The following is an 18,474-nucleotide window of genomic DNA, read 5'->3' on the forward strand; positions in this document are numbered from 1 at the left end:
CATTGAAGCGAAATAATCACTCGCCGTGCGGCTGTGTTTAAAACAATTTATTGAACAAAAGTTTTGCAACCAGAATACTTCAACATTCGACCCCCGTCTTCCCAACATGTAGAGAGCCGTCAAGAAAATTAAAGATGGATGGCTTGTTGGAATTAAAGGCAAAACTCAAATAAAAGTCAGTATATTATTCACCGCGGGTTTTACATGGCAGAGCTTCCTGTCTGTACAGCGTCTGACAAACCATCTGAGGACCGACGCATCAGGACATCAGGAGCCACCTCTCCGTCAGAGACTTGTGCTTGATACATTTAATCTGAGAGTTTATTATAGGTCAGATTAAATCATCTAAAAGTATAAATCAAGCCTATCATTTATGACCTGGTTTTGTTTCATATGAAGCAAGTGCTTTGCTTAAAGAGTTTTTATTCAGATTATTGTGGCTTACAGCAAATGAAATCCCAAAATTTAGATTCTCTGAAGATTTTAATGTTACAGAAGAGCAACATAAACTGTTTAAAGACAGAAATATGTTGATCAAATCTAAAACTGGAAAGTTGGGTGGAAGGAAAACGTATGGTAGAAGGTGCACGAGCAACATAAACTAATACAGGTGTAATAAGGAAGAGAAGCAAAGTCTAATCAAGAGTCTGAGATTAAGTTCAGAGAACTCAATGATTTTATCTGCTGCTAAACTTAAAGATCATTGATCATTAAAACGTCTGCAAACTGACCTCACCCTCACAGAGAATCTACCGGGTTTAGTCAAGATGGAGATGAAACCCCAAACCCAACAATGCAGAAAAGCCAAAAACCAAGTTTAAAAAAGCATCAGTGCCTCCATGCTACGCCGCATTGATGCAGTAATTCATGCAAATGAGTCCCAACCAGCCACTGGCTGCAGATGCTTCAGTTTGTCTGAATTTCAAAATTAAATGTCCTTTTTTTAAAAAGTGTAATTAAATATTCTGAGAACCTGAATTTTGTTTTCCGTTAGATGTTGGCCACTGGAAATATATCTCTGTGTGTGTAAAGGACACTCATGAGTTTATCCTTATAACTAACTTTTCAATAAGTTAAGATTTGCATTTGTTCAGTTGTAGCATTTCCACACCTGACAAGAGTTTTGAGGCTAAACCTCCAGAAAGACGGCGGAGTGTTGATGGAGAAGTTAAGAGTGAGGAAAATGTGGCTTATATTCTTCAATGAAGTTGCAATCATGTTTTCTCAATGTGCAGCCCTTGTTTCAAACACACATCTTTGCTATTGTAATATATTAAACCTGCACAAACCCAGCCAAGCTTTCCTTATACATTTTTACATTTTAAATAAAGTAACTTCACTTTGAGCTCTGGTAACCTTCCGCAGCTGAAGTTGGAAGTTTATTCAAATAAAACAAAAGTGAGTATAAAAGGTGAATCCACGCTTGAGACTGCGAGTAAAAACAATCTCGGATATGTTTCATTAAAACTGAAACGCGACACCTGATGTCCTGAAATAAGTTTTTGCCATAAATCTGATCTGGTTCTGGCAACACTGGACCCAACAAAAGTACCGTTACACAGAAATGCCCCCACTCTAAACTCATTTTGGGCAAAATGGATCCAAAATGTAGAAAACTGATGGAGCTGCGGACAAACTAAGGCGTTTTAGACCAGACAGAGAAACCTTCTCGAAAAGCAAACAGTGATTTAACCTAGCTTGTCTTCTGTGAGCAAGTGGTCCAGTCAAGACTCTCCAGCATAAAAACCTCTTGTTAAAAGTTTTTTATCTTTTTATTTTGGAGATACTTTAAGTTTCTGTCGAAGCTCCAGCTCTGTCAGGAGTAGGCATGGGCCGGCTACCGGAATCAGAGTCCACCAAGGTTTTTTAAAAAGCCGCAGATCCAAAAACCGTTGAGATTTTCTGTCATTTTGTTCCTTCCTAAAAGCTCAGAAAACACCAAAGAGACCAGAATTTTCTCTGACTTATTGCTGCGCTGTCCTGGCCAGCTATTAAAACTTTAAACTCCTGCGTCCTTTCCACTTGCAAAAACGCCGACAAAAGCTACAATATCAGCACAAGCATTTCAAAAATCACTAAAACAACCAGGTGTTTTATTCTACATCTCTGCTTAAATCTAAGTATAAAAATCTAAAATAATCAATAAGTTTTGCTGATAACATAACAGCAATTTTAGTAGCAGTAGGGATATTTGCAGACTCATGTCGTACAGGTTTGCGTACATACAGTGACACCGCAGCATTGTTCACACACCGTCAGATGTGTCGGAGCGGCCCATGCCTAATCGGGTCCGGCGATAGAAAACACGCAGGAAACCTCAGCAAAGGTCTGGATCGAAGCGTTCCTGTCTGATGAAACAACAGGAGGAGGATAAACACTGCAATAAACTCTTCCAAAAATATTCCCATCCTCTTCTTTATGTTTAAATTATACACGTGAAAACAAATACAGCCATCAAATGTGACTTAAACATGCAACGCGGCGCTCACCGGGGTCACATGATCCCGACGTTAGGCGCTGAGCGACCGCCTCCAGATCTGTCCCTGAATGCACCAGCAGGCGCATGTGACCCCGGTTTGTTTGTTTGTTTTAAACTTTTCATCTTTTTTTAAATTTTTTTTTAACAACAAGCAACAAAGAAAGGTTTCAATTTAGGTGGCAAACACAAAAATAAAACCTAAAATAAAAATCCTAAAGTATAGAAATGGATTAATATCGATTAATAACATCTGCCTGATAAAAACATGACATTTGACCTAATGATTGATCTACAACCCATCGATTTCTTCGTCGTCGTCGTCGTCTATTGCTGCTGCTGCTGCTGCCCAGTGTCGTGTTGTTACTGAGGAGTCATTACATTCTTCAGGATATTAGAGGTTAGAGTCCAGTTGGGAGGGGCTCAGCAGGACGTCGGGCGGGTCGTCGCCGGCCGCCTCCGAGTTGAACAGCGGCTCCGTCTCGTACTCCAGGAGGGACGGCAGGTCGGTGTCGCCCTCCTCCAGGACCACCGGCTCAGTCAGGTGGAGAGGCGTGGCGGTGTACTGCACCAGCTGCTTCCCTGCGCAAATCAGAGCAGACACGGTCACCATGACAACAGCAGGGGGGGGCAAGCGAGGAGAAATGGTGCTCACCTGTTCTCTCTTCACTTTCTTTAGGGGCTTCGTCAGACAGCAGCTGAAAGGAAACACAAAGCAGCAGATACTGATGATCAATTCAGATTTTTTTTGATGAAATCCTTTTTTGTGTGGGTTTGCCTGGTCGTTCATACCACTAGTTAAAGCTGGGTAACAACATGTCACAACAGAGACATGATCAATATCGATCGATAACACATCTGACAGAATATTCAATATGTAGAATATTCAGTAACACTTTATTTGAAGGGGTGTACATCAGACAGACATGACGCCGTCAGGAACAAGAGGAAGTCTTCATCAATGTTTATAGCGGTTGTCATGAAGAGTCATTCGATCAATAATGACACTTTAAATGCAAAGTTCCATTAAAAGTGCATGGAAACTGCCAAATTAGCAATTGTTTTGAGCAAGAATGACATTTTTATGCAAAGTTGTGTTAAAAATCCACTAAGTGTCAAACATTCACAAAGACTCCTTCATGTTTACTGAAGTCTTATTCACATCCCTCAAACAAAGTGTTACTGAATATTCTATCAAATGAATTATCTATTTGTATTGATCACCTGTCTATTGTGTTGTTTTATTGATATATTGTTAGAGTTACCGAATATCCACTGAGCTTCGATTAAGAACCGCACAGCATTCTGGGAGATGTAGTCAGCAGAGAGACTTTACAGCCATCTTAGCAAGGTTGGTGGAATCAACTAACTCACTCACTCTTTGGTTACCTAGCAACAATTTCTAAAGGAACTTGTGGTTACCTAGCAACAACCTGTTGAGTAACTTCTGCAGCAGCAGTTTCAGGTTTCACCACCCTGCCTGAAAGCGGCTTAAAAATAAACAACAGGATAAAACAGGAAAGATCACACCTCAAGTTTAAAACTAAAAAACTAATTAATAATTATCTATATCGACAATTATTGATCCACTTATATGAAACGCATATCGTATTTTTGGGGGGGTGAAAAGATTGGAATTGGGTGAAAGAGACGCATACGAGTGGATCTGAGTCGAATTTAACTAGAGAAGCATCAGATAAACCCAGCTGGACTTTCATCCAGATTAATGGTTGGTTGGTTCAGAAGATTCCTCGACTTTTCATGTCAGGAGTCTCTTTCAAAAAATAAATATGTATTTTCCTGACAGACTGGTGTCATAAAGACGAGCTGCCATTAATAAAACACATATTGAGAAAGTGACATTCTGGATTTCAACTTACATTATCCAAACTTTCAATGTCGAAGTCTCCAGAGGAAATGGATGAGCTGAAGAACTAAAACACAAACAAAACAATTCAATTAATACATGCATGTACTCACAATTTAAGACTCGCACAATAAAAATACATGAATCACGACCAAACTCACCTCCATGAGGGGAGACGGGTCAAAGGTGAAGGTTTGAGCGTTCAAAATACTCTGCAGGTTTTCCAAACCGTTGTCAATATTGTCGACGTGATCGGAGAGTTCGCACCTGGGACACAACCAGAGGGAGAGACACCGGCGTGAGACGACCCGTCAGGACTGATCTTATTCTGCATTTTCCTTTTGCCCACATGAAGAAAATGGTGCATTTCTCAATACCACCGATCTTCTTTTCAGAAACTTATCAGTTTCAAGTTTGCGATCCCTCACCTCATTTGTGTCTGCTGAAAAGAAGACTTTTTAAAGGTGACCTATTATGCTGCCTTGAACAGGTTAGGATAGTTCTATGGGTAATAAAGAAAGATGTTCCTTACTTTTGTTTTTATTCTTTCAGAAAATTATTTTTGGATAATGAGATTTCAGTCTGCTCAGTTCTGCCTATTTTGATGTTTCTGAATTTTGTTTTGTTTTGATGTTTCTCTTGTACCTTTAAATCCAAATAAGCTGCTTCTGGCCACGCCCCCAAATCAACATTTACACTCTTGCATGAAAATGGCTGCAAACAGATGTGCAACTATACATATTTGAAAAGCAACCAACAAGAGCATAGGAAGTGGCTTCAGGATGATAAGTCAACAACAAAACACTTGTCTTTTCCAGCAGCCATTATACAGCGCATACAGCAGTATATACAGCCGAACAAAATGTGCTGGAGCTCAACTTGGGTTGCTAGGTGACGAGTGGAGTTCCTCAGGGGTTGCTAGGTAACGGGCAGGGGCCTGTTACCTGGGGTCACTGGCTTAGGGGAGTTGTCTGCTGATTATTCGGGAAGGTTTTGAAATAGCTCATTTTCCAGACACCACAAAACGTTAACTTGTTGACAAAAATGAGCTGGGTGATTTTTTTAAAGTGACTTGGCAATTTTTAGAAGCCATAGAGCAGGGGTCACCAACTCCAGTCCTCAAGGGCTACCATCCTGCAACTTTTAGATTCACCTCTGCTCCAAAATGTCTGAATTCCCTCACCAGCATTCATTCCTCTCTGCAATAGGCTGGAAACGAGCAGTTTATTTGATCCAGGTGTGTTTGAGCAGAGACGCATCTAAAAGTTACAGGATGGTAGCCCTGGAGGACTGGAGGTGGTGACCCCTGCCATAGAGACTTAAGTGGGAGTATAAAAAGATGCAAATAGTGAATTATGCATAATAATTCCCCTTACAAACATGGTCTAGGTGTATCACCATCATCTCTGAACTAAAAAAAAAGAGTGGAACACAACTAAACTGCCAAAAAATCTGGATTTCTTAAAAAAAAAAAAAAAAAAAAAAAAAAAAACAGTAATTGTTTTCTCGTTTAAATATTGATCAAACTTATAAACAGTATAAACGTATTTTTCTGGATATTGACGCTGCATGTCGTACTCCCCTCTAAAAATACGCACTGCTGTTTCTTTTCCCATGAAGACAAAAAGGAAAATGCAGAATAACACCAGAGATGTAGATACTCATGTCTGAAAACTTCAGTAATCATCATAGACTTTACATAAAAGAAAGCTGTAGCCAAAAGTGATGTCATGTGATTAGAGGCCAAGATTCTCTGAACAAGAAGTTGGCAAACAGCATTTTGTTTAGCGACAAGCAGATCCCAGACGCCCTCAGAATCACTGCAAAGTGACTGGATTGGTCAGGTTAGTTTCACATAACTGTGCAGGGGGAGAGGCTAGGCTCCATCTTTTACATACAGTCTAGGATAATCATTTAAGGATTCACTTTTCAGGATGTTTCGATAGGACGCGCCAAACATCAGGTGTGTGTCCACCTGCAGGCGGTGGGGGGAGGAACCTAAGAGAAGCACAAGGATTTTTAATGAAACACTTGACAATTATCTGATTATAAACGTAACAAGAGCTGATATGTTGGGATTGTAATGCAACTAGACGGTCACAAACAAGAAACACTGAGGAGGCCGTGCATTTACTGCAGCTGCTCCCCTGATGCTGTGATGTATGCCAAAAAAATCTGACTGCATTTGCTGGTAGGCAGAAAATCGCTAACGTTGGTAGCTGTTTAAGCAGATAATGTTTCAGTGTTATGGCGACTGGCGGGTTTATTATGAGAAAGCGTTGAGGCAGCTCTAAGGTCATCAGCAGGCAGCAGTAGCAGGTAAAGGTAAGTGGCCAGCAGCCCTTCCTGCTGTTGCCACTGGGTTTCACATTAACCTGTCAAGACGGGCGATGGTCTGACATTTCTGTTTAGGTTTGGCGGGGCTTGGGGCTGAGGTGGAGTTCGAGCTGGAAACGGGGGCCGGAGATTTGACGGTAGGAGCCGACTGAACGGGCCCGGCGGAGGCGGGGCTCATCACAACAACAGGCGAGGCTGAAAAACAGAGAGACAGACGGTGAACTGGGAGAAAAAGTAAAGACAGAAGAGGTCTGGTCAAACCGTTTAGAAGATTCAATACAGAACCACCAGAAACAGGGGGGGGTGCATCAACTGCAGTTTTCTGGCCAATCACAGATCCCTAAAAAGCCTGACCTGCCAATTCCGATTTTGTCCGATACCAATTTTTTTTTTTTGTCTGAAATGTCGCTGAATATATCAAGAAAGTCACTGAGATGGAAACAGTGGGGTGAGTATTATTAACCGCAAGCATGTAGACATGACCTGGTGGGCCGGTCTGTCAGTCAAACCTCTCTAAAAGCTGAACAGAAGTGACTTTTTGGACCTTTGCAGAGGTAAATAGGGTAGATGGATAAGATCGGCTTCACATGTAATCATCAGCTGATCACCAATCTCCTAAAATTAAAGATATCAGTATCAATAAATCAGATGGCCGATAAATCAGTGCACCCCTAATATTAATACTCCTTGAACCTTTTCACATATTAATCTGTTGGAACCACAAATTTAAATTTATTTCATTGGAATTTAGTGTGACAAAAAAAATTAACGATTAAAAAAAATGTGGATATAAAGAAGATCACACATTGTTTTCAAACTTTTAAACATTACAAACCTGAAATGTTACAGCCATGAAGCTCTTGAGAGACATTTCTTTAAAAAATGGTTAGGGATGCAATGATTCATTGAATGATTCTAGGCCTCGATTATTACAAATCCTTGAGGATTTGTTAAATTATGCTTTACTATGATTCAATGATTATTTGTGTTGTGCAACGCTCTCACTTGCACCAGTGAGTTGTTGACGACTGCTAAGTGCTAGTAGCATAACAGAGTGATCAAACTTTCCATTTTCCCCACAACACATCCACTTTTCACATTCTTTCTTTAATAAAATAATCCTTTACAACTGGTATATCTTCTCTTCTCTTTTAGAGTATGTATGCTCCTGCTAACAATTATTTGATTACTAATTTAGTTGACAATTATTTCACAAATTGATTAATCACAATTAATCTGATTAATTGTTTTAAATTTCAACAAAATACATTAATAACACAGCTAAAGAGGTGCAAATGCTTGTCCAGGTCCTGTATATCACCATGTCTACCTGCTGGGGTTTTGGTGGTGGTAGCTGTGGTGGTGGTGGTGGAGGGGGAGGAGGTGACCTGCGGCAGCGGCGTTTCCTCCTGAAGGATAGAGTTGATGAAGGTGGTGGGGGACAGAGGCGTGTCAACGTTTGCTGGGAGTGAATCCTGCTCCACCTCCAGAACAGGACACTCCTCCACCTCGGGACTGGACGGCTCCTCTTTGATAAAAGTCGAGTGGTTCTCTCTGCAGACATAGAAGGAAGTCTTGCGTACATCTGCACGAACAGGCTGGAACAGTAAACTAGTCTCATTGGTCCTCACCCCAGGTCGGTCCAGTCGGTGGCTGCGTCCTCTGGGGAGGACGGCGCCTCCTCTGTGATGTCCGAGATGATCGGTCCAGAATTCAGCGGTGAATCCGGTGAGAGGAGATTGGCGGCTGCGTTCTGAAAGGACAAGCAGACTCATCAGGGCGATCAATGATGGTCAAAGCTTCGGTTCTCTTTAAGTACCAACATGTAACATAGAGACACCTGAACTTCAAAGCTGCTGCAGAAAAATTGACTTTTACTAATACATAGTTCCCACAACGCAGAGCAACCTATCGCTCTGATGCTAACAAACAGAAAATATGTGGACACTCTTGACCAAAGTGTGAGAGAACTAAATGGCTGCCACAGGAACTACATATTCAGCTCAGTATGTAGTTTTTATAAGAAATATTTTTTACATATTTGATGAAACTGCCAATATGTCATGACAAGAGACAGATAATGTGTGAAAAGATTGAGCCCCTCTGCCCTCTCCCAGTGCTAACTAGAAACAACCAGAGACAAGAGGCAGGTCTTAGCGCTGTCAATCACCCTCCGTGTGGCGCTACTCAACATTCAAAACCCTGAAGGTTAAAGCAAACATTAAGAGAGAAAAGACAACAAAATCACACCTGATGTTGTAATATCAGCATTCACCAATTTCATCACCACCACGAGATTTACATATGCAGCCCTACTTCGCGGTATTTCCACCAAGCAAACCTGAGTCGCAACCTTCCTGGTTTACCAACTATCACCACTTTCAGCCAAAATAAAAGTGAATTTAAAAATATTGCCATTTCAAAACCTGTAATTAAGATATTTTTCAATACTTTCCACCACCAGTACAAAATGAGATGAATTACCTGAATGTGCTCCAGCGTCAGGGGTCGGCTGTACTTCGGCATAGAGTGGGCGGAGCTGGAGTCATTGAGCATCAGAGGTCTGCCAGTGGAGAAACGAAAAATAAATGTCACTAAATAACATCTAAGTCTGTGTCAGACAATCACGTTTCATATCTGTGGTAACAATCTAAACTATTAAAATACTATTTTAATATATTTAACTCAATCTAGAGTTTACAGTATGTAGAAATTTAGTAGCATTTCTATTCAGATTTGAGGTTTGAAGCCATATTAGAAGAAAACTTGCATCTTCCTCTTGACTCCCATGATTCTGTTGGTCTGGACAAGAGACACCAGAAAATGGATCAGCTGAAACCAAAGAGAGTTCATCATTAGTTCACTCAGCATCTTTATTAAACTGTGATAATGTGGCTCAGTGCCAACATTACAATATTTATAAATTAGACCTGCTGCTCTTCATTTTCCCCCTTAAGTATTTATTAAACTAATGTTATATTTTATTACCTTGTTGACAACTTTCTGCTGCTGCGCATGTTTCTGTCTCAGACTGGCCACCTCCCTCCATAAAGCCTCATTCTCACTGAAACAGAAAAACATTGGGCTTAATAAAAGGAAGGTGAGCTGTTGACAGGAAAAAAAAAACTTTTTAAAATCAATTTTGACAAGAAGAAAAAACAGATTAACAACCTAATTTGTAAGACTTGGAGCTTTTAAATCACAGGATCGGATCAGTTTTTGCTTACCAGCTTGTGTGGGACGAGGGTTTTACTTTACTTTGTTTTTTCAGCATAAACGTGTGAACAGATTGCGATTCTTACTGTTTCATGGCGATGATCCTGGAGTCGATGGTTTCCTGTTTTCCCTTCATCAGCTGAACGTCGCTCAGGATTTTGTTGACTTCATCTGTCGAGATCTTCATTTCTTCTTGACGGACTGATGACACCTGCAACAATTTAGCGGGATTTTCTGTTACCGTGGAGACGGGAGAAAGTGGAAGGGGAAGTGGTTGTGTCACCGTATTACTATGCATTTGTGGATAGTTTGTAAACACAGTGAAATTCAAGCGTTTTCAAGGTAAACAGAAAAGAGAGGAGGGTAATAGCGCAAAATAAACTTTGATCAATTTTAGGTATTTTCTGAATGCTAAATACATGGATGACATGTAAGCATGTTGCAATTAATCACGTTACAAATTAAAATAAGCGCAATAATTTCCATTCTGATGATTAATATCTTCTGAAGAGCAACATTATTTATAGAGATTTCACAATCCATTTTCTTTCTGTTTCGGTTGTGTGTGTTTTTTACTTCAGCTTCATTTGTTTTTGATTGTTGCGTTTTATTTTAGATATTTAAAACATCTTCTAGTTCCAGTGTGAAGTCTTTTATACTAACTTAAACTTGCACTGTAATGCCAAAATGATCTCAGAACAACATTATCTTTTATCACAATTATTAACATTCAGCCAATTTTGTTAATATGACAGGCCGACATATAAACAAAAACAAAAGGGCATTTTCACAGCAGAGACTCTAAATTATAATTAGTTCTTTTGAAATGTAATATATTTAGTTAAATAATAACGTGCGATTTAAAGGAAAAATAATGGATACAGCTAAACCTTACTACAAACTGGATAAGTAGTTTTGAGCTAATATATTGCGTTTGTTTATATTTACTATTGTTCAATAAAACCAAACATGTCCTTCATTATAATCAGCCTTAAAAAAATAGACTGGTGGACATTATTAATTCCAGACTGGAAATATTCTGAATTGTTGCAGTGAACTTCAAACTGGTTGCTTGTTTTGAAAGTATTTTCCCATCAATCTGTCAGGAACAACAAGATTCAACATCATGACTAAAGTCTGCAGAGACTAAAATCTAACAACAGATTCTTTGTGGTTTCTCTGGAATCACTGGGAAACTTACTTGGACGTCTAAACTCAACGAGTTTTATTAATGCTTTTAATCCTGACACTGCAAAAACGAAAACTTGCTCAGTAATTTTTCTCTAGTTTCGAGTCCCAATATCTTGGTACACTTAAAATGAGACTAAATTAACTTGAAAGTAACTTTCTGCAAGAAAAAGAAGTTTGTTTTATGTAAATCATTCCTCAATATTGATGAAAAATTCTTGTTACATTGGCAGATTAAGTTACAGCAAGACACTTTCCTCATGTTACAAGAGAAATCTGCCAGCTGAACTAGAACTTTTGTATATTAATTTTGTCTTACTCCAAGTTTACTAAGACATTTGAACTAAACAAAAATTTGACAACAAAATGTGTGTTTTTGCAGTGCATAATGTTTCTCATTTAAATCCTTGTTTCTCTTTGGTCAGTGCTGATGTCTTTCCACTTTGGCACTGTGTTATCACACACCTTTGTCCTCCAGGCTTTAGTATTTATCCAAACAAACTTTGATCTATTCATCAGAGATGTTATAATTATAAGACCTGGTCTATGCAAAATCAAAGTTTTACAGAGTCGTGAACTTTAAAATTTTGCCACCGAGAGCCCTGAGAAGCCAGGAAGTTAATGATCTCTAAAGTGGCGTGTCCAGGTGTATCTGCAGCTGCTTACATTGGTGACTTTTCGTTTGATGTGCTCCAGCAGGTGCTCTTGCCCTTTGACAAAAAATGGATGTTGGAACTCTGTGTCATCTTTCTCTGGTTTCACCAAGCCACCCTGCTCGATGTGCACCACCTTACGGAAACCATCTGCAGAGCAACAGAGACTTTCTGCATTTCAACCATTTCTCCAGAGAATCTGACAGCATCGCGATAAAAGAACCTGTTAGACGGGATTCTTTCTTAGAGGATCTGATGCTTACACATGTTGAGCTGTCGAATGAAGCTGGCCATGTTGTTGTGTTTGAAGAACTTTGGTAGAACCTCCTTAGAGAACCGACACTGATCGAAAACATGGAAGCTGGTTCCACTCTGAAGAAAAAAGGGAAAAAATACAGACAGGCAGATTAAATCATTGTTACTAGGAGCAACACCGAAAGAACAGAACAAAAACTTATCCATTTCAAAGCTCGTCTTAAAACCCATCTATTTTACTTGGCTTTCAACTCCAGCGGGATCTAGTTTTAAATTGTATGTTTGTTTTTAAAGTGTAAGAGTTTTTATTTTTTTTATTGTTATGCTGTGTTTTAATGTACAGCACTTTGTATCAGCTGTGGTTGTTTTAAAGTGCTTTATAAATAAAGTTGGTATGGTATGGTATAACTCCTCTTTATAACAAGCACAAATAACTTCTGTGAAAATATGTGTTTTATGTAAGCATAAAGTAACTAAAAACTGCACAGAGTATCTTAAGACCTGGGTGTCCAAAATGCGCCCCGGGGGACTGATGATACAAATTTGCCCTGTTGATGCAGATAGAGATTTTTAATTTGTCATTTTACAATGGAAAATGAAAAGTACAGCACAAAACGTTTGTCTTTTTATAACAGAGTTTTAACAGAAGGTAGAACCAGATCTATTCAGAGATTTACTGCAACAAAATCAGCTTTTATCTATTTGATCACATTTAGCTAAATAAAGCAAATGTTTTGAAAGAAACTTACACAAATCCTGTTATTATTGAAAATAAATGTGTTCAACCGAATCCAAAAGAAACAGAAAATTAGATGCTTCCTTTTTAAACCATCAAACATGTGAGATCTACGACGGCGTACAAGGGCCATTCACCTCCGAAATTTGGAGAATAATCTCTGACATTTTCTATTAAAAAAATTGATATTTCTTAATTTCAAATGTCGACAATTTTCAACTTTTGAAACTCAGGAAATTCCAAATGTCAAAAGTTTGACTTTTTTTCCAGAAAGTTTCTGACTAAACTCAATTTATGAGTTTTTTGGTGAAAATTTGAAACTACTTAAAAATATATTTAAATCAAATTGTGCCACTTTAGTTGCTTGATTTTAGCTAGTAAAGTTAAGCAAAGACTTTGATAAGAGAAAACGACATTATTCCTAAAGCAACATATTCCACTGAAATTAGAAAGCCCTAAATCGATCAATCTGCAGAACATGCAGGAACAATGCACAACTTTAACATATTTAAATACAACCCTAACAAAAACATACATCTCCACAAGCCAACTATCCTGCTCTCCTCCAGGAATGTTTGATTCACATTGATGGAAAATATACAATCAGAAAGGAGAGTTTGCATGTGATCCCAGGAAAAAGAATCTGGATGAAAGAAAGGTCATACAGAAGGTAGAAAGAACAGATGGACGGAAATAAAAACACAAAGAAGGACAGAAGTAGTGAAGGCTGGACATAAGAGAAGAAAAGGAGGAAGGACACAGAAAAGGAAAGAAGAACTCAAACAAGAAAAGAAGGATATGGCCAAAAAGGAAGGAAAAGAAATAAAAAACAACAGCTGCAACTAACAATTATTTCAGTAATTGATTATTCTATCAAGTATTCCGATGATTAAACCGATAAAACTCTCTGCAGTTTATCAGGAGCCTCTTTTTCAAACTAATATTAGAATTACATCAAAAGATGCAAATAATCTTGAATGAGAAAATTAAAAAGATATTTCCTAAAATGCAACGTACCTCTATTTAATGTTTGTAGCAAAGGTTGAATCTGCAGCTAAAGAAATACTTTTTACTAATTAGTTTGTTATTTTGGGGATTAATAATTGGACAGTAAAAGGTGCATAGTAGAAGATTTTCTTTTTTTTATTAATTTGAACCAGATGAAGCTAAAACTGTCGTTTTAATTCTGGGTAGAACAGATATAATGAGGAGGATTTTGTTTATACAATTTTGGCTTCTTTAATGCTCCGAGTGTGTTGTACTTTAAGCAAATATGCTTTTTTTGAGTCTGAACAGTTAATTCATTGTACAGTATTTTGTCATTTTGTAAATTTCCCTTCCCTGTACAGTATGTTATTCTTAGTTCTGTTTTCATATTTTTGTGAAGCTGCATGCTTCGCGTTGTCATTTTGCTGTTAGTAAACTTGAACTTTCCCACTAATGGAAGTTATTTCTGTTTGTGTCCTCATGAACACTAAAATAGGTACCAACCATTCCTCTTGAGCAACAGTAGATAGTAAACTACAAGGAGCAAAAGCTGAAAGGTAGATACAACACCATGAGACAATAACAACATGTCACACATCTTATTCTTTGTAAAGGTATAACTTTGCGGAAAATTAAGTGTGAATTTGGGTCACATATTTTTACAAGTGTTAATGTAAATTGCTCATCATAAATTACTGCCACATTATTTTTTTTAGCTACATATGTGTCTTTTGAATCTCATTAATGCCATTTCAGAATAAAAGTATTGGTTAAGTACAACCTAAAATACAGAAAACTAAAAATTTTTCGGAATTGTTTTAATACATTCGATCACTTATAAAACAAGTACACCTACACCTAAGGATGTGCGATTTATATATATATATATATATATATATATATATATATATATATATATATATATATATATATATATATATAAACAATCCTTTTAAAACCAGTAAACCCAAAAATGTATCGCTAATCAACTTAATACTTTACCAGACTTGGACCCAATTACCTAAAAGCTAACGAGATAACCTGCTTGATTAATTTGCCTCAAGATGTAATGTTAGCATGATTAGCATCACTTAATAAAACAAAATAAACAAATGGTGTGTTCTGTTCCGTAAATAATGTTTAAGATCTGTTGTTTGAGAACTCTAATGAACCCGTGGGGAGTTAGCTTTACCAGGCTAGGCTAGGCTAAGCTAAGCTAGGTTTGGTGAAGTGAGTACCGGGCTCCAGCAGATAAGAGGGTCTGTCTCCGGGTCTTCCACAAGGGTCCACAGTTTAGTAAGAAAGGCCGGGACGTTACCACCGCTCACCACCACAGCACCTGGTCCTCCAAGAAACTCCATCTCAACTACTAAAGGCTAACCCCGCTCCGGGCTCCAGTAGCTTATCTAACCGAACGATGCTAACAGCTAGTTAACCCCATCCGCTCCTCAAAGTCCAAAACAAAAAAACGGATGAACTGCGACACGTAGCCCCGGAGAGATCGCAAGTATATCTCGAAATCCTCCGTTATGGTTTTGTTTTGATATATTATCCGCCAGTCTACACGGTACTCTAAACTATATTGTAAACAAACTCCGTAGTGGAAAATTCCAACAAATCCGATAAAGCAAACAACTGCGTAGCTAGGTGGCTGTCTCTCTGTCGCGTACAAGTGACGTCATAAGAAAACGTTATGTCACGTCCGCAATGTGGATTATTTATAATTTTAACACGATTCCAAGGGTTAAATCGCATTTATATTTCTGCGAGTGTAAGTTTTCAACATCATTTCTAACACTAGTGTTGTTACTCTGATAATATGTTTACAAATGAAACAGGAAATGCTTTTTACGGTGGAGTCCTACCAGACAATATAAGTGATCATTTACCTATTTCATTCTACAATACAATTAAATAAAGGAAAAAGAAAATTTTTCATATAAATAATTTTAAAATAAGGCCAGACAAAATTAATGAAAGTCCATAATACCCTGTTAAAGCAAAACTGAAGTGGTGTGTATGTGGATGTGGTTTATGATATTATTAATATAGCTTGTCAAACTGTTTGGGATTAGAAAATAACGGTTTAAAAGGGTTACTTTCTTCTCTGATGGATTTGAACAATACTTTCAACAACTACCAGAAACAACTACCATAAGCATTTGGGTTACTGTGTTTTCAATACTGGATGTTTTTAAACTATTACAATATTGTAGGACTGTAAGTACTCAAAATAACCTTTTATTATCATTTTAACCTGATGTAGTTCAATAAAAGACTTTGAATGTGTTCAGTACAATTTATTTGTATGTAAATAAACAAAATGCTGTCTAGCTTACATATCATGTCAGACATGTGGAACAAAGTGAAAACGTAACTATAAAATATATTTTTGCTAATGTAAATGTTCACATTTCTTCCATTTCCAACACCTGCATTTGAAAACAAAATCTATGTGGGGAAAAGGAGGGCAGGCCATATGGGTCCCATATGGATTTGTCCGCAGGTTCCACGATGGCCCCACATGAGTTTGCCCATGTAGGGGCACAGCCCACAAGGGCCCTACATGGGCCCTATATGGTGGTGGCCCACATGGGTTAGTCCAGGGATTTTATCTGCAGAGGTTCTGGCTCCTTCTGGTCCAAACTGGGACCTGTCTTTTGATTAGAGAAATTATCCTCTTTCCAAGCAATAATCCAATCGGTGGTCTAGAAAGGCAAACACGGGAGAAAGGGTGGTCCAATGATTTTTCAAAATTGTACTTATTTCATTGTTCCATTCCAGTTTTACAAGAACAAAGTGCAATACCAATTGCATTTTGAACAAAAGCTTTAATGATCAAGCTCCCAGTATTGAATTTCTTGTTTGTTAAAGTCTCTTCAAGTTAAACAGGCATTGTTCAATATTTAGGCATTTGTGCTGCTAGAAAGTACAACAAAAAATACATATTAGATGTACAGTAAAGGTATTTTTGCTTTCCTAGTCATTGTTGGAAATATTTGGCTGTTCAAGAGTGTTTTGTTATAACTTGTTGAATACAGAAAATTCAATGTAATTGCACATGTTCAACAGAGCGAAACAAAAATTATTTCAATATTTTACTTTTGAAATCTGATTTTATTTTATGTTTTTATTATTTTATTTCTTGCTACAGACAGAGCTTGCTCTACGAACGTTGCCATATTTCCAAGATGGCAAAAAAATAGTGTACTGATACAATTTAATAGTCGGAGATTTAACAAATTAGATATGATTTTTACTCACAAAAGCATCTCTTTGGGTAGGTTCACACTGCAGCCTGAAGTGGCCCAATTCCGATTTTTTGGCAATTCCGATTTTTTTGTCGGGCCGTTCACACTGCCAGTAATTGCAACCTGTATGGGTTCTGCAGTGTGAATGGCAAACGACCTGAAAGTCTCCCGCATGCGCAGTAGAGGGCGCAATAGCGTCACCGTTCTCAGTGTTCTGCCAACCATAGACATAATATAAGGATAGACGCCTCATGGACCGCTCTCGCCTATTGTCGCTGACAAGATTTAGGGCGGCCATCTTGGAGCGGTACACCACTCTACTCAGCGTTATGTGTTTAGCAGCACAATGACGTATCAGCGCATTTAATCTATCATAACACACTTTTTTGTTACTGTAAACCATATTCAAACATCTATCAAAGCTACATTTATAAACAATTGTATTTTTAAGTATGTTTTTAATACATAGTTCATCATAGTTAAATATGCTTAGTGGCTATAACAATAGAACAGGAATGGAATATTCTGATATCGATGTATGAAGAGCATATTGCAAAGCACACAGCCGTTCATAATGTATTTAATAAATTATTTAGTAATATCAATATATATTTATATAACTATACAAACACAAATAAATAAAGATTAATAATGACACAAATAAATAATGATTAATAGTGAGTTTTATATATATATATATATATATATATATATATATATATATATATATATATATATATATATATATATATATATATATATATATATATATATATATATATATATATATATATATATATATGAACTGAAGTGGCTGATATCAGGAAATCCTACCAATGGCTGGAGAAAGCTGGACTCAAGGACAGCACAGAGGCCCTCATCCTGGCCGCCCAGGAACAGGCACTAAACACCAGAGCAATAGAGGCTCAGATCTACCACACCAGACAAGACCCAAGGTGTAGGTTGTGCAAGGAGGCCTCTGAGACAGTCCAGCACATAACAGCAGGGTGCAAGATGCTGGCAGGGAAAGCATACATGGAACGACATAACCAAGTGGCGGGCATAGTGTACAGGAACATCTGTGCCGAATATGGACTGGAAGCCCCGAGGTCAAAGTGGGGAACACCCCCAAAGGTGGTGGAGAATGACCGAGCTAAGATCCTGTGGGACTTCCAGATCCAAACAGACAAGATGGTAATGGCGAACCAACCGGACATTGTGGTGGTGGATAAAGAACAGAGGAAAGCCGTTGTGGTGGATGTAGCAATACCAAGTGACCACAACATCAGGAAAAAGGAGCATGAGAAACTGGAGAAATACCAGGGCCTCAGAGAGGAACTGGAGAAAGCCTGGAAGGTGAAGACCACAGTGGTGCCTGTGGTCATAGGGGCCCTCGGGGCAGTCACCCCCAAACTGGAGCAGTGGCTCAAACAGATCCCAGGAACAACATCAGACATCTCAGTCCAGAAATGTGCAGTTCTAGGCACAGCCAAGATACTGCGCAGAAC

At 38.3% G+C, this 18,474-nt stretch overlaps 1 protein-coding gene across 3 annotated transcripts; it reads right to left on the reverse strand.

Moving 5' to 3' along the window:
- Positions 1 to 32: 32 nt before the first annotated feature.
- hsf1 (heat shock transcription factor 1) lies at positions 33 to 15,392 on the reverse strand. Of its 3 annotated transcripts, XM_014968109.2 has the most exons (16): positions 14,954 to 15,392; positions 12,001 to 12,109; positions 11,751 to 11,887; positions 9,983 to 10,107; positions 9,669 to 9,744; positions 9,451 to 9,512; positions 9,165 to 9,243; positions 8,312 to 8,433; positions 8,165 to 8,234; positions 8,011 to 8,089; positions 6,719 to 6,875; positions 6,270 to 6,341; positions 4,505 to 4,610; positions 4,357 to 4,410; positions 3,132 to 3,174; positions 33 to 3,058 (listed from the first exon to the last, which is right to left on the reverse strand). In XM_014968109.2, the coding sequence occupies exons 1-16, from the start codon at positions 15,074 to 15,076 to the stop codon at positions 2,871 to 2,873; spliced, it is 1,602 nt and encodes a 533-aa protein (XP_014823595.2). In that variant the 5' UTR covers positions 15,077 to 15,392; the 3' UTR covers positions 33 to 2,870. The 3 variants fall into 3 exon arrangements, with proteins under 3 accessions (XP_014823595.2, XP_014823593.2, XP_014823594.2); XM_014968107.2 differs by having other exon boundaries at positions 8,011 to 8,234; positions 14,954 to 15,391; XM_014968108.2 differs by lacking the exon at positions 6,270 to 6,341 and having other exon boundaries at positions 8,011 to 8,234; positions 14,954 to 15,391.
- Positions 15,393 to 18,474: the final 3,082 nt, after the last annotated feature.

The sequence above is a fragment of the Poecilia mexicana genome, unplaced genomic scaffold, assembly GCF_051168715.1.
Source record: "Poecilia mexicana isolate PSO_F unplaced genomic scaffold, ASM5116871v1 scaffold_11, whole genome shotgun sequence".
NCBI lineage: Eukaryota > Metazoa > Chordata > Actinopteri > Cyprinodontiformes > Poeciliidae > Poecilia > Poecilia mexicana.

Bases quoted from the DNA above. Each gene is read 5' to 3' on its own strand.
- hsf1 (XM_014968107.2), bottom strand. From the start codon at position 15,076: ATGGAGTTTCTTGGAGGACCAGGTGCTGTGGTGGTGAGCGGTGGTAAC. The intron at 6,876-8,010 runs GTAGACATGGTG...TCTGTTTTTCAG, and splicing joins CACCACCAAAACCCCAGCAG to CCTCGCCTGTTGTTGTGATG. The intron at 3,175-4,356 runs GTAAGTTGAAAT...GTTTCCTTTCAG, and splicing joins ACATTGAAAGTTTGGATAAT to CTGCTGTCTGACGAAGCCCC.